This window comes from Poecile atricapillus, chromosome Z (genome assembly GCF_030490865.1).
Source record: "Poecile atricapillus isolate bPoeAtr1 chromosome Z, bPoeAtr1.hap1, whole genome shotgun sequence".
NCBI classification, from domain to species: domain Eukaryota; kingdom Metazoa; phylum Chordata; class Aves; order Passeriformes; family Paridae; genus Poecile; species Poecile atricapillus.
This window is the reverse complement of record NC_081289.1, coordinates 23755163-23768376: the sequence shown is the minus strand read 5'-3', so window position 1 is coordinate 23768376 and position 13214 is coordinate 23755163. Positions and strand designations below refer to the sequence as shown.

General features: G+C 43.8%; 1 protein-coding gene across 2 annotated transcripts in view; it reads left to right on the top strand.

Annotated features, from left to right (window-relative positions):
* The window catches only part of LOC131593057 (synapsin-3-like), a 164486-nt gene that overhangs the window by 28883 nt on the left and 122389 nt on the right, over positions 1-13214 (top strand). For both annotated transcript variants that reach the window (XM_058865246.1, XM_058865248.1), the window contains 2 exons: positions 4306-4462; positions 10326-10415. In XM_058865246.1, coding sequence (XP_058721229.1) covers positions 4306-4462; positions 10326-10415 — 247 coding nt within the window. The remainder of the gene's footprint in view (positions 1-4305; positions 4463-10325; positions 10416-13214) is intronic.

The following is a 13214-nucleotide window of genomic DNA, read 5'->3' as shown; positions in this document are numbered from 1 at the left end:
ACAAGAATGAGTCAAAACTTTTGTACATTGTTTCAGTCTTGATCAGTTATTTTATCAAATCCATAATTTGTCGCCTTTCCACATGAGTTTTTACTAGGCTTCTTTCAGGGAATGGCAATCATCTTAATGTCGCTTCAAAGTTAGCCCTGCAATGAGCATGGTGTTGGGCCAGATGGTTCCCAAAGATCCTCTCCAACCTAAATCACTCTGTGACTTTATTCTGTGATGTTGGAAAGTATTCAGATCACCTTCTGTAAAAGCTTAGGGTCACAAACATTTTGAAGGCAAGTTGGTTTTGGCAGGTGGGGTTGTTACTACTTTCAGGCTTTGTCTGAGTCCACATGCTTTTCTTTGTCAGTGTCAATCAGTTTACAAGTAAAATATATGGCAGACTTTTGAGACTACCAGAGTACAGTTCAGAGAGTGTGTGACATGATTTAATGGTTAGCTGAGCATTGATCTATGGCTGAGAAGCAAATCAGAGCATCTTCCAGGGTGTCCTCATCTGCCTACAGTGGGATTGCTCCTGCTGCCACTGTGATTCCTGGCTTCTGCTGCTTTTGATGCACGGATCTCCCACATTTCCCATGTTTTTTACCCAGCCATTCTCTATTACAGTGTCCAAAAAAAACCCCCCTGCTTCTCTCCTCCAGCCTAGTAAAGAGAGGTTATTCTTTATTCTATGTTGCTTTCTTTTTCCTCTAAAACCAGTGTTATCTTATTTATATAGGCAATCACATTTGTTCTGTCTTTGAATAGCTTCAGCAGGGTTTATTTCTTTCTGTGGAAAATATGACGTGAGGTTTTGACTGAAATGACATCTTTGTCTTAGCAAATTTTCCATTTTATTAAAGCATCAAACAGAATGTTAAATCTAACACTGGGATAGGGGAAAATGCCGTTGATTTTATATTAATTTTCAGTAATGTAATAACAATGCTATTAACACCCAAGCAAAGCACAAAAAGAACTTGTTACGATTTGTAATGCCATTTTCTATTAGGTGTCAGACACCTGAGGCACTGCATATTTGCTGGGATTTTTGCACTTCTTGGGCAAAAGTTGCAGCCTCTTATGGCTTGGACTTGTGCCTCAGATGCTCCCCTGAAGGCTTCATTAATTGCCAGTAACACAAATCTTGTAGTATCATATTGCTAAATTATGCAGTTTTCTTCCTCTCTGTGTCATGCCAGATAGGAAAGGCTCTGGAAGGGAATTTAGTCAGAATGTCTTGATCACTGGGAAGTATCTGAAAGCTGAATGAAGTCTACTTGAATGGTGAAGGGTAGCCAGAACCTGAAGTGAGAATGTCGTCTTCAGTGTCCTGGGAAGATCTTTTTCTATTGACACAAAGGGCAAAGTGTCTTGTGAGATTGTCATTTTTCTAAAAAGAGAGCAGGAGAGCCCATCCTTCTCCAACAACATCTCTCACCCATAATGGTGCTGAAGTATAAAGCCCGCTTAGGCTGAAAATGATTACACACATTTGAAGGGGTCATTAAGAAGAATTTTGAGAATCACAGAATTGGTTGGGAAAGACCTCTAAGAACACTGGTCCAACCATTAATGAGCACTGCCATTTTCACCACTAAATCACACCCCTAAGACCATATCCACAAGCCCTTTGAACAGCTCAAGGGATGGTGGCTCAACCACTTCCCTGGGCAGGCTGTTTCAATGCTTGGTAACCCTCCCCAAGAAGAAATTTTTCCCGATATCCACTAAACCTCTCCTGGCACTACCTGAGGCTGTTCCCTCTTGTCCTATACCTTGTTACCTGGCAGACAAAGCCAATCCCCACCCCACTACACCACCTTCCAGCACCTCAATGTCTTTCCTTCGGTGAGGGACACAATGCTGAACACAGGATTTGAGATGTGGCCTCACCAGTGCTCAGCACAGGGGGACAATCTAATGTGTTGATCACGCTATTTCTGATGCAAATAGTGTATTCTGCTGTGTTCTTTCATCATGGCCTTGAATCTCTTTGTGTTTCTGTGAGAAAAGCTGAAGGACCAGGAAGCAAGCCAGAGTTATGGCTATATGCAGAAATAAGAAATAGGTGATCTCTTTAAGGCATGAAACCTCCCAGCAGGATTTGCTGTCATCATCTTCTCTACCACAAAGCAGGCTAGGGACCTGCTTTCTGCACAGAAATGTTATTGATTGTTATTCATTTTGCTGCTGTTCTCCGTTTCTCTGTTCAGGCTCTGGTGCTCTTCAGCTGATGTTTATTCTCAGCTAGTCCCAGGCCTGGCACTCCACTGCCTTGTTCTCAGTATCCATGGGAACATTCACATTGTTCCACGGCTCAAAACAGGGATTCAGTGTCCACCTTCGCTTTAGAGATTCACTCCTCATCTGCTGCATGAGAGAGTGCCCTGCCTTCCTGCAGGACACAGAGTTTGAGAATAGGCTTTTCTGCATTAATTCTGTATTCTTGTGTCCATCGTCTAAGTGGAGGAACTCTTTCTTTGCCAGGATCTGAAAAGACAAGAGCTTTTTTCTGAGCTTTTGGCTGGCAAAAGTAAAGCAAATGAAGGCAGTTTCCCAGCCACTCTGTCCTCCCCCTCCCAGAAAGCTGGATAAGGAGAGACACACCCGGAGCTCCTGCCTCTCCAGGCACCACAACTGTTCAGTAACTCAGCACAGATCCCAAGCCCTGTCCTAAGCAGCTGGTTAATCCTTCTTGAGGACCTGTGCCCAACTCCAGGGTACTTTCTACACAGCAAGCCCGGCAGAATGGAGCAGCTCAGACTTTCCAAGATTTGCATTCACTTGCTGTTTCTCAGCAGAGGTCACCACTTGCCTCATCCCCATGGACACCAGGGAGGTCCATGAATCAGCTGCACAGCGATAGCACAGGCCTCATGATGCTCATTATGCATCTCGCTGCTGGAGGAAAGCACCACCTTTGGTGCCAAGTACATTAGGGAACATGCCTAGGTTTAAAAAAGCTCCATGGGAGGGAATCACAACATTTCTAAAGTTTGGCCTCTTGCATCACAAAAGCTGAGCATGCTTCTCAACCATGTCTCAGGCGGGCGATAACAAAAGTCCAAGGCCAACAAACAAAATGAACAGCTTTAAAACAACAAAGCTGTGCTGGGGTTTGTGTTCAGTGTTTGTTGCCACAGTCTGGCCCAGACTCACCATCTCACATTTCCCTGCCAGAATGATGGAAATATAAATAGGGGCTATAAACCCAAAGTATTTCCAGCTCATACATTCAAAGGATAGAAATTATAGTCTCTTAGCAAGGAAAATGTTCGAGGCTAGTGAGGTAATGGGACCTGGTTACAGAGCTCGTTTCTCTGAAAATCTTTAATACAGCATGGAAATTTTTCAATGTCCTTGATGCAACCTCTATTAACTTATAAAATAATCCCTTCTTTCAATGGAAAAGCCCTTTCCTTCGAGAATAATCTGCTGAGCTCCATTTTGGGAACCATTTCTTTCCAGCTGCTGTTTCCAGATATTTTTGAGTGGCTCCGAAGACAGAGGGTCAGCAAGGAATGAAATCTGGCTGCGTGAAAGATAATCCATTGCCTGTTGGCTTACCTAGAAAGGGCCTCACTTTTCTGTGCATTAGCTGAGGGCTGCTGCTGTTGAACCATAGGAGTGCAAGCTCCACTCTTGCTAAATAATATTCTGGAAGTCCATGCCATGAGTCACAGCAGCGTATGAGGCTCTGCTCATTTGATTAATTGCATTACCATGCCTGCCCTTCACTTGTTGACTCCCGGCCATAAGAGCCTGGGATGTGCTGCGTATGTAGTAAACTGATTGAAGGGGGAATGTGTGTCGATGTATGGATGTGTACAAGAGCTTTCTGAAATCCCTTATGATCTTCCCACCCACTGGGCATTGCTTCAATACGGAGCTCAATCGTCAGGAAACAAACTTGCTCCCTCATCTGCGTCCCACATTGCAGCGAGCTTGCCAAGTACGGCCAAGCTTTTAGAAAGAGAAGAGAACCCCCCCACCAGTGAATTTATGACCCTTGGCTCTGCTTGTGGCTTGTTCCTGTGCATGCCTGAGTGACATGGAAACTGCAGAAAATCTGTTTGGCTCATTCCTATGCTCCCACACTTGCAGCTACGTTGGATTTTTCCCTTTTTAAATGACTAGGGGGTTTTGTTGTGTTTGTTACGTTATAACACAGGCAATACACCATGAGAGGCCCAGAGAAGAGCAACGTGTGTTACTGAAAAGAAAGGGGAAGGATGGCAAAGAAACAAGGAGTGGTTAGAAGTGCTTCTGGAGTGTTTGAAAGTAAAACACCGCTCTCCTGATCTCTTCCAGGTCGTTCAAGCCAGATTTTGTCCTGATCCGGCAGCATGCCTACAGCATGGCACTGGGGGAAGACTTCCGCAGCCTCATCATCGGCCTCCAGTACGGCGGCATCCACACGGTCAACTCCCTCTACTCCATCTACAACTTCTGCAGCAAGCCCTGGGTGGTAAGTGATGACCCAGCTCTGCTGCCTGTCAGCACTGCAGAGGAGATCTTGGTACCGATAGAACACCAAGCTCGCCTTCCAGGAGTTTCAAAGGAGTTGGTCTCTCCAGGTTAAAAGCTAAACTGCCTTAGGAATCCAGGTGGGAGTTCTTGGGGGGAAAAACCTCCCAGAACCACTTTATCAGCTTTACTTGTACCAAGGTGTTATTTCTTCGCTCTGAGTAGAATGTTTCCCCTGTCCCAGAATCTAAAGGGTCACCAATAGCTGACAGTGCAGGAGAGTTCATGGAGGACCGTCTCCCCTGGGAGGGATCCTACACTGGAGCAGGGGAAGAGTGTGAGGAGTCCTCCCCCTGAGAAGGAAGGAAGGATCAGTAGAGGCAACATGTGATGAACAGTCCAAAACCACCATTCCCAATTCTCCTGCACCATTGGCTGGGAGAAGGTAGAGAAAATCAGTCCAGTCAGGGTCAAACCACCACACAGGCAGAGCTTTTCAACAGTCCCAGAACGAAATGCAATATTATCATAAAGTGTTAGTTCATTGAACCTGAAACACTGCAAAGACAGACTGAATCAGCTCCTGATGAGGACAGGGCATTTGATATTTGGCATTTGACAGGTTTTGATATTTTGCCCTGGAAGATTCCTTCATCCATTCTTTAAATTTTTGTCAAGTTCTCATGAGAATCCCAGAAAACCTTGAAAAAATATTATCACTGGTTTTTCTCAGCTCCAAATCAAAGTATGTAATGATTCCCTGGACCATTTCTGTGATCAGCTCCAAGGCAGCTGAAGCTTCAGAAGCAGGAGAGCTGGAGAGATAAGTTGGCCATGAGCCACAAGACTAAGGCTGGCCATGGCAGTACCTGCAGGAGGAAGTCAGATCCTGATACCATTTTGGAGTTGGCATATGGACTTTCCAAGCAGTTTAATCCCAAAATGTCTTCTCCAATCACTGATGCTTCCAGAATGGAAATTTCCCTTCATTCCTCTAGGTTCAAAGAAGAAACTACAGCTATATGGATATGAGAAGGAGATGGGACTTTCCAATATGATGCCATGGAAAACTTTTAGATGTGTTTCTTCCCCATCACCTAATTTATTTTTGTTTTTTTCTTTGGAATAAATATCCTCGTGGTCCTCATGACCTGTGTTGGTTGGTAGCTCAAGTCCAGATGAGGTCTGTAGTGACTCAGACTTTTATTTCCATGGTTGGGCGGTGTTGGACTTAAGTAATTTCTTACTAAAATGGTACCACTGTAATAAACAGTCTTTTCAGTTTTTTAGCCCCTTTACAATATCTGTGGGATTTGTTGAGCCCAAAAGAAAGATCTTGTCTTTTCCAAAGATGTTGTCATGCAATTATCAGGGTAGTGAGAACAATCTCAGTGTGCCTGTACAGGTGGTTAATGTACATTTGACCTCAGTTTCCATTTGATTTTTCGGTTCCAGGTTCAGTACCACACTTTCACATTGTTTCTGGCAGCTGATCCTACACACAAGTGCATTGGTCCTGGTGACCAGATAAAAAGCCTCCACTTTTACACGTTTACACATTTACACTGCCTTTTGCTTATAGTCATGTAGTCCGTTCCGTCTGATTTTTGGGTCAAGCCAGTCAGGGCTTAGTTAACACTTTTTGCCGCTCATGCCTTGTACTTAACATTTCTGATGGCGTGAAGGAGCCTCAAGATGTGAAAGGCCTATTTTTAGGCATCTAAAATAAAAGAAAACAAACAACAACAAAAAAAAGCTGTGCTGGAAAGGCAGTGTGGGAGAGCTTGGCTCTGCCAGCAGCTTGGCTCTAGCTACTCTGGGTCTGGTTGTGCCACACTTTCCTCACGGGGAATACAGCTGGCACAGACAGCCTTCCCTGAGGAGTCAGGGAAACCACTTGCAAACAATTTAAGCAGGTTTGCAGAATGCCTCCTTTCCTTGCTGCCCCTGCACACACATCACCCCAAACCAGCGATTGTAACATGTTCAGCAATCTGAGATTGCACTGAATAAGCAATGCTCAGATGGTATTTAGGCTCATGTAGAGATTGCAGTGGGGCATTTGAGGGCAAAAAGCTTCACTGACAGCACAATCTGAAAATTTTGTTTTTGTGATAGCTGGGAAGTGAGAGATAGGGACACCTCGGTGCACGTTCCACTTTGATTGCAAAACAGGCATCTTGACATAACAAAGATTACTGGAAACTTTTTGGATCTAGAAAATAGTTGAGATGCATGAAGAAATGAAATTAAATACCCCTGGGAAATGTGCTTTCACTCCCATTTTTTACTTTCTCCAAAAATGGTTCCATTTCATAGAAATGTTTATGATTTTGTGCAGGGGGATGAAATTGAGACTGTTTTTCCTTGGCAGTTTGCAACCACGTTTTAGTCTCAGCAGCTCTAATTACAATCAGCTGAGTTTGGGTTTGAGTTTACTCAAACATGCAGTCCCACTTTTAATGACATTTGCCAGGTTTCCAGTTCTGCAACACAAAAACTTCTTCAAAGATTAAAACAGACACAGTTTGAATTAGATGTTTTTGAGAGAAAAGAAAAAAGTATTCAGAGGGTCTCACACTCTGAGAGAAGCATCAAAGAAACCTGAGTTTTAAGATGATCCCGGAACTATTGACAGTTAATACTACAAGCACTCTTACCACAATGCTTCAACCACCAATAATAATTTCTGTGTTAGAATTCTAAGTTGCAATCCAAAATACAGTGGGAAGAATGCTCAGAGCAGTAATCACACTGCATGCAGGTAATGTCTGTAATTGCAAAGCAACTTTTGCATCTGTAAGGCAGCGGAAAACATGAAGTTTTTCTGAAAGTCACCTCCTGAATGCAGGGACTCGTAGCCAAACTGTTATTGACTGTCAAGGGTTATAGGCTCCCTGATGACCTAAGCACTTTCAAAATATGAAAAAGGCCTTAAGGTCCTCAGAATGGATCTTTTTATTTCTCTGTAAAGACTCCCTGCATGTGACTCTGATCTCCAAACAGTCAGGCCAAGGCATTTTCCTTGCCTACATGTTCCAGGTACCTAAAACCAGGCTGTGCCACACTGCCTTGCCCTGTGTGCTCTCTGTGGTCTGCATGCAGTTTCACTAAAACCAGTGGAATGACAGAAAGCAAGAACTGCTGCCAGCACGTGGAAGGTGTGGTTATATCTAGCAGAGCTGCTGGCAACAGCATTCCTACCCATCTGCACGGGGAGATGTTGCTGGAGCTCTGTTATCAGGTATCTCAGAGGCTGCTGCACCACCTAACGTGGGAGTCTCTTTGTCAACATCCTGACCCTAGCAACTGGTAAAAAAGAGAAAATGGGAGGGAACTGTCCCATGAGGGGCACTACCAAAGTCAGACCTTTTTGCAGGCTTGGCCCAGTGACGAGGCTCCCAGATGTCTGACTTTCTCATCTGAAACACTCGCTATTTCAACAACAGCCAAGAGCTGTATGCTTCAAAAGGAACAAGTCAGAACATTGTCTATCAGCTGCACAGTTCTTCCAGTTATTTTGTTTGAGCTGTTTCCCCAGGATAAATGTACATTGCCTCAACATCACAGTGTCCATGGTTCACCAGGGCTGCGTGCACACACAGCAAGGCGCATGGGCTGTTCTCAGGCAGTGTTATTCCTTCTTTCCCTGTCTCTGGCTCATTGTGTTTAACTTTTAAGCCCTGTTTGCTCACCTTGCTAGTCAAAACAGAGCTTTATTTTTCTTTTCTAGAATGTGCAGGACTAGTGCAAGTAGTTAAGAGAAGCAAGCTGTCCTCCTTCCACAACATCAATACCCTCCCTGCCAACAATAATTATTCTACATTGGGATTTTTTCCTCTTATCTGCTGATGCATATGAGGGTGGTGGTGGTGTTAGTGATGGGATATGCCACCTCTTGATATTTCCTGGATTTTCTTTAAATGCTGTGTTTTGAACTATGAGATTAGGAAAAGGATTCTTTGCATTTGTCTGCAAATCTACTGGCAGCTGCCCCTTCAGCATTTGGCCTGGGTCTGGCACACACCTTGCAGCCTAAAAATTTTTTTGCACAGTAACTGCATGCCAAGATTTAACTCTCAAAGGGGTAATTCTTTTCCACCAGAAAATGAAGTTTCAACTTCTCATGCGGCAATTATTTTGCTTAAACTAGCCCAGTGATCAGGAGAGGAGCCTTAACAGGGCTACTCAGCAGAAAACATCCCCAATAGCTCTCTCAACCTGCAATGTAACCTTGGTGTGATTTGGTGCATTTACTGGCTCCAGCTATTGCCCAGAAGTGCTCAGAACATGCAAAATTAAGCAGCTGATGCTATTAGGAAGAAAGAGAGCTTGTTTTTCTTTCCCTTCCTCCCTAGATGTCTGTTTCCTTACCTTGATCTGTGTGTTACTTCCCTCAGGTGACACGAGGATCTCCTTCAAGATTAATACATCCCTACCTTTGATGGGCAACTTGAGAAACTGATGCAAAGGGCTTAAAAGCTGTCCTTACTTGGTCTGAGGTGGAGACCTTTGTTAATTAACTTGATTTTACCAAATTCTGGGAGCCTTGGAAATTGAATTCAATTTATAAACTACTTTGTGAATAGGACTTAATGAGGAACTCAGTCCTATCTACCAGCTCAGCAGGAACCAATCCCCAAACATTTTATTGTCTTATGTGGCTGCCAGTCCAACCACTTCACCAACAGCCGTGCCAGTTCAGCACTGTCTGTGGTAACAGGGCTGTGTCTAAGCTTCTCCTGAGGTTGTGGGATATGCATCACCTCTTACTCTCTTTGGTATATCAACCCTACTTCAGAAACATTTTCTGTCATGGTTATTAGGTTTCTCTCTTATAGTTTTGATTTTTTTCTCCAGGTGATGAATGATGGATTGAACAGGGAGGCTGCAGACAACATGCAGAATAGTCTGCTTGCTTCACAGATGGCTGAAGCAGAGCAGGAATTTGCTGTGCCGTGTTAAACTTCTTTTGGGGTTTGGGAACCTGAACAGAAATCAAAACTCAGTCCTACCATGGGCAGCTTTGTGTCTGATTGGGGACAGCCCTGAGAGATAAAAAGGTTTATAATGGTGATGATAGTGGTGATGATGGTGAAGTTCATGCTGATGGGTGGGGACAATGACAAATGTTCCTCCTTGTGTGTAAAATACCAGAGTGGTCGCTGTCCCCACCGATGTTAACATACTGCTCTCTAGATACTGCCCTCACAGAGTGGTGCCTCCCTCAGACCTCATGGTAAATGGGACAGGGACAGGCAGATGAGCCCCTCTCTCTCCTGTCATCCATGTAGGGCTGTTGGGGGGCCCTTGGTTCACAATAAATGTCAGTTATGATTAACAGTGGGCTCCTACTCCTTTGGTCTGACACTCAAACCCTCTAGTAATCGCTGTCCCTGGAAATTCTCCTGCCTTCCAGCACAAAGTGGCTTGCTTGGGTTTGGCCATGGAGAAGAGATCCAAGGGACAGCTTTGGTTTATTTGGTCTCTGATGGGAGTGGTGGCACTGATGTCCTAACTCTATCCTCTACTAAAAAGGCTCCTCTCCCCAGATGCACTTGGAATGTAAATCTTCTTCATAGTAGATTTGTAAGAAAATGCAAACTGATTCCCTTCTGTCTCTTGAATCCCTTCTCTGCTCCCTTAGCCCAAGGTTTGTGTATATAGGCTGGCTTGGCCATGGATAAATACAGCAGCTTCTTATTTTCTTGCTGCTCTCAGGTCAAGAAAGCAAGGTGGGAAAGACATAACATTTCTTTCACCTCCTTCACCACTATCAGAACATTTTGCAAGCAATTGCCTGTTGCACAATAAGTCACTGACATCCACTGTGTCTGTTTTCTTTCCCCCTCCCTCACCCCAAGTTCTCTCAGCTCATTAAAATCTTCAACTCGCTGGGCCCTGAGAAGTTCCCCCTGGTGGAGCAAACGTTCTTCCCAAGCCATAAGCAGATGGTGAGTAACTTTGCTTTCTTCTGATGCCAGTATGGATGGGATGGAAACAACAGATGCCAGTTGGGCACAGGGAATGGTGGTGGGAATGCTGGGAAGAGTCTAAATTTTACTTACAGAAGTAAGCTAAAAAGTGCTATGCAAAAGACACTCCTTGGGAACCTCTTTACTTTCTTGCCCAGCCCTCCCCTAGGTCATGTACAGATCCTGAAAAAATGTTCAAAGAGCCTCAAAGGCTCAAAACTAAAGCAGAGCTCCATTGTAAAACACAGTCAACAAAAAGCTCATCTCTTAGAGCAAAGAATCACTCTACTCAGATAAACTGGATTTTCCCTATTCCTGGAATTGTTTAAAATATGCTGACAATTTGGGACATGGGTCCTAAGAGATGCTTGTTTCACCATGTTAGTTTGCTTGGTCTCTCACGTGCTCACCATCCATGAAACATTTATCAGCCTGAAGGTACTCAGGGTAACTTGGAGTTCTTAAAAGAGTTTGTTTCAGCTTCTCATGTTTTCTTTGCACAGTGCTCTGGGGTCTGGTCTTTCTGTCAACAGCTGAACACTCTGTGCCCTGTGTGCCTGCTGGGCACTGTACCAAACTCTTAGGGCACCTTCCAAAGAAATCTGCGTAGGTGCCTTTAGTCCTGGAGAGCACAGCAAAGAGAGGGGCTTTGTTTAAAGCTGGTCATGACTCTTGTTTTCCCTGCGTTAAAAGAAAGACTAGTCCTTTGTGAGTTTTTGCTCCCAACTTACATCCATGAATTAATGGCTCTTCCTACATGGCTGAGGCTTTGATGAAACCCTGTATGAGCCATGACCCCCTGTGTGACCACTGTCTGGCTGAGCTCATTTCTCAGGCTTGACTGTGAACGCAAGCAGCATTGTCAGCCCGAGCATGAGGGCTGTTGAGATGTCAAACTAAGGCTCAGAAATATGCAAACCCGTCTTTTTTCACACACTTGTTGCAGCACTGTGGGCCAGCCATAACACAAAACAGGGTGCAGGTACATAATCATCTAGTTTCTTGGGAAAAATCCCACTGCTGCATGCTAGGTACTCAAATATTTTGAAACGCCAGGCCTTCACCTCGCTGTTCCAATACTCTGCTCTCTACCTGTCCTGTGTAGACTACAACACTTCCATGTTTCACAGGCACATCGTGGAGGTAAGTGCAGTCATGAAGTTGTATTATCATTTAGGACATAAAGAAATGGATAGTCCTTAAACAATGTGATCGGTTTTTGCACATTAATGAGATTAATTACTTGCATACCTGTTGGATTTAATTTCTAATGATCTATGAAGAAGGTTTTGTGACATAAGTAATGCTTCAGGACAGTTGTGACTTAGACCACCTTTTCAGGAATGGTACTTTTGGAAGACTTGATAAGGGTTATCATTGCAAATAATTTAGCACTTTTAGTATGATTTTCTTGTCTGGCTATCTGATTCTTGGTTCCTCAGATGTAGATGTATTTGGTACCAGCAATGTAGTTTGCACTGATCTTAATTTCACTTATTTTCCATCTTTATAACTAATCACCTACTTAGAAATGCTATTACTTACTTCCAAAAGGGTACAGGAAGCCTTTTAAACTGTGGGTAATCTCATATGAACACAAACACTACTGCTGACATGCAAGTCTGAGTAATCTGGTTTAAATCGGTCACTTTCCAACAAATTATGAAAGCAACAAACCACTTGGGCAAGTTCAGGTCAGCCCTTCCCAGGTGAGGGGGAGTGGTCTGCCTCTGAATGAATGATTCTACACAACCTATAAATATCTTTTCTAGGAGCATCTTCACAGCAGGCTGGGAGAGTCTGAGAGGTCAAGTGCTTACACCAAGCAAGCTGTAGTGTAGTCATCACCAAACACCTCTGGAAGTTGCTTGCCCACTGTGCATCAGCTTCTCCATTTGTCAGACAGGAATATACTGATCCCCTTTTACCACTCCTTCTCTTCCCTCTCCTGGAGGCATTTCCAAGTTGAAACAGTGAGCACTCATAAAACTCACTGTGGTCTTTGATGGGTGACCCCCTGGAAGTGCTTATAACAAGTGTTATGGTTTTACCTCTCTTCAATGGGACACATTTTAAGCACTTAAGTTCTCACATAGGACACTCTCACCCTTCTATATCTAAAATTTTCCAGAGCCTACTTTTTAAACCTTTGGATTAAACCGAGAACAGATTTGAAGATCTCTCTCATTCTTTCACCTCTGTAGAGACTTGTAGAAAAGTAGTAAAATCTCTGTAGAGATTTTCCAAGAGTAAAAAGTGAGATACAGGAAGTTTCTAATAGTAGGTCCATTTTTGTGAGCATTTTAACAAATCTGAAAATGCTTTTTCTGAAGCTTCTTTCTCATGAGAACAGGACACTTTTAATCAGCCTTAAACAGTAAGCCTAAGGAGAGGGCACAAGATTCTGACATTTCACAGCAGAAGAGATGAATCTTCAGACCTCCCCATAATGATTTGTTTTCTGGAAATAAGAGCAATCTGGAAGTGTTCTTCCAAGGATCTACTGGTGCTACAGCCAGCCCTAATGACTGCCTTGCTCTGTACTGACCTCCTATGGCCAATTAACAACTGGGAGCCATTAACATCAAAACAGATTCTTCACCTCTCCTGGGCTTATGACCACAGTAACAATTCCTAGAGAGCACAACCTCTTAAAAAGTGGGGGGAGATTCCTGAAGGGATCTTTGCCAAAGTGCAAGAATTTCCAGGGGTGGGATATCTGCTTTGGGACCAATAAAAGTGTATCAGGAAGGGGAAGGAAATTAATAAATCCAGTTG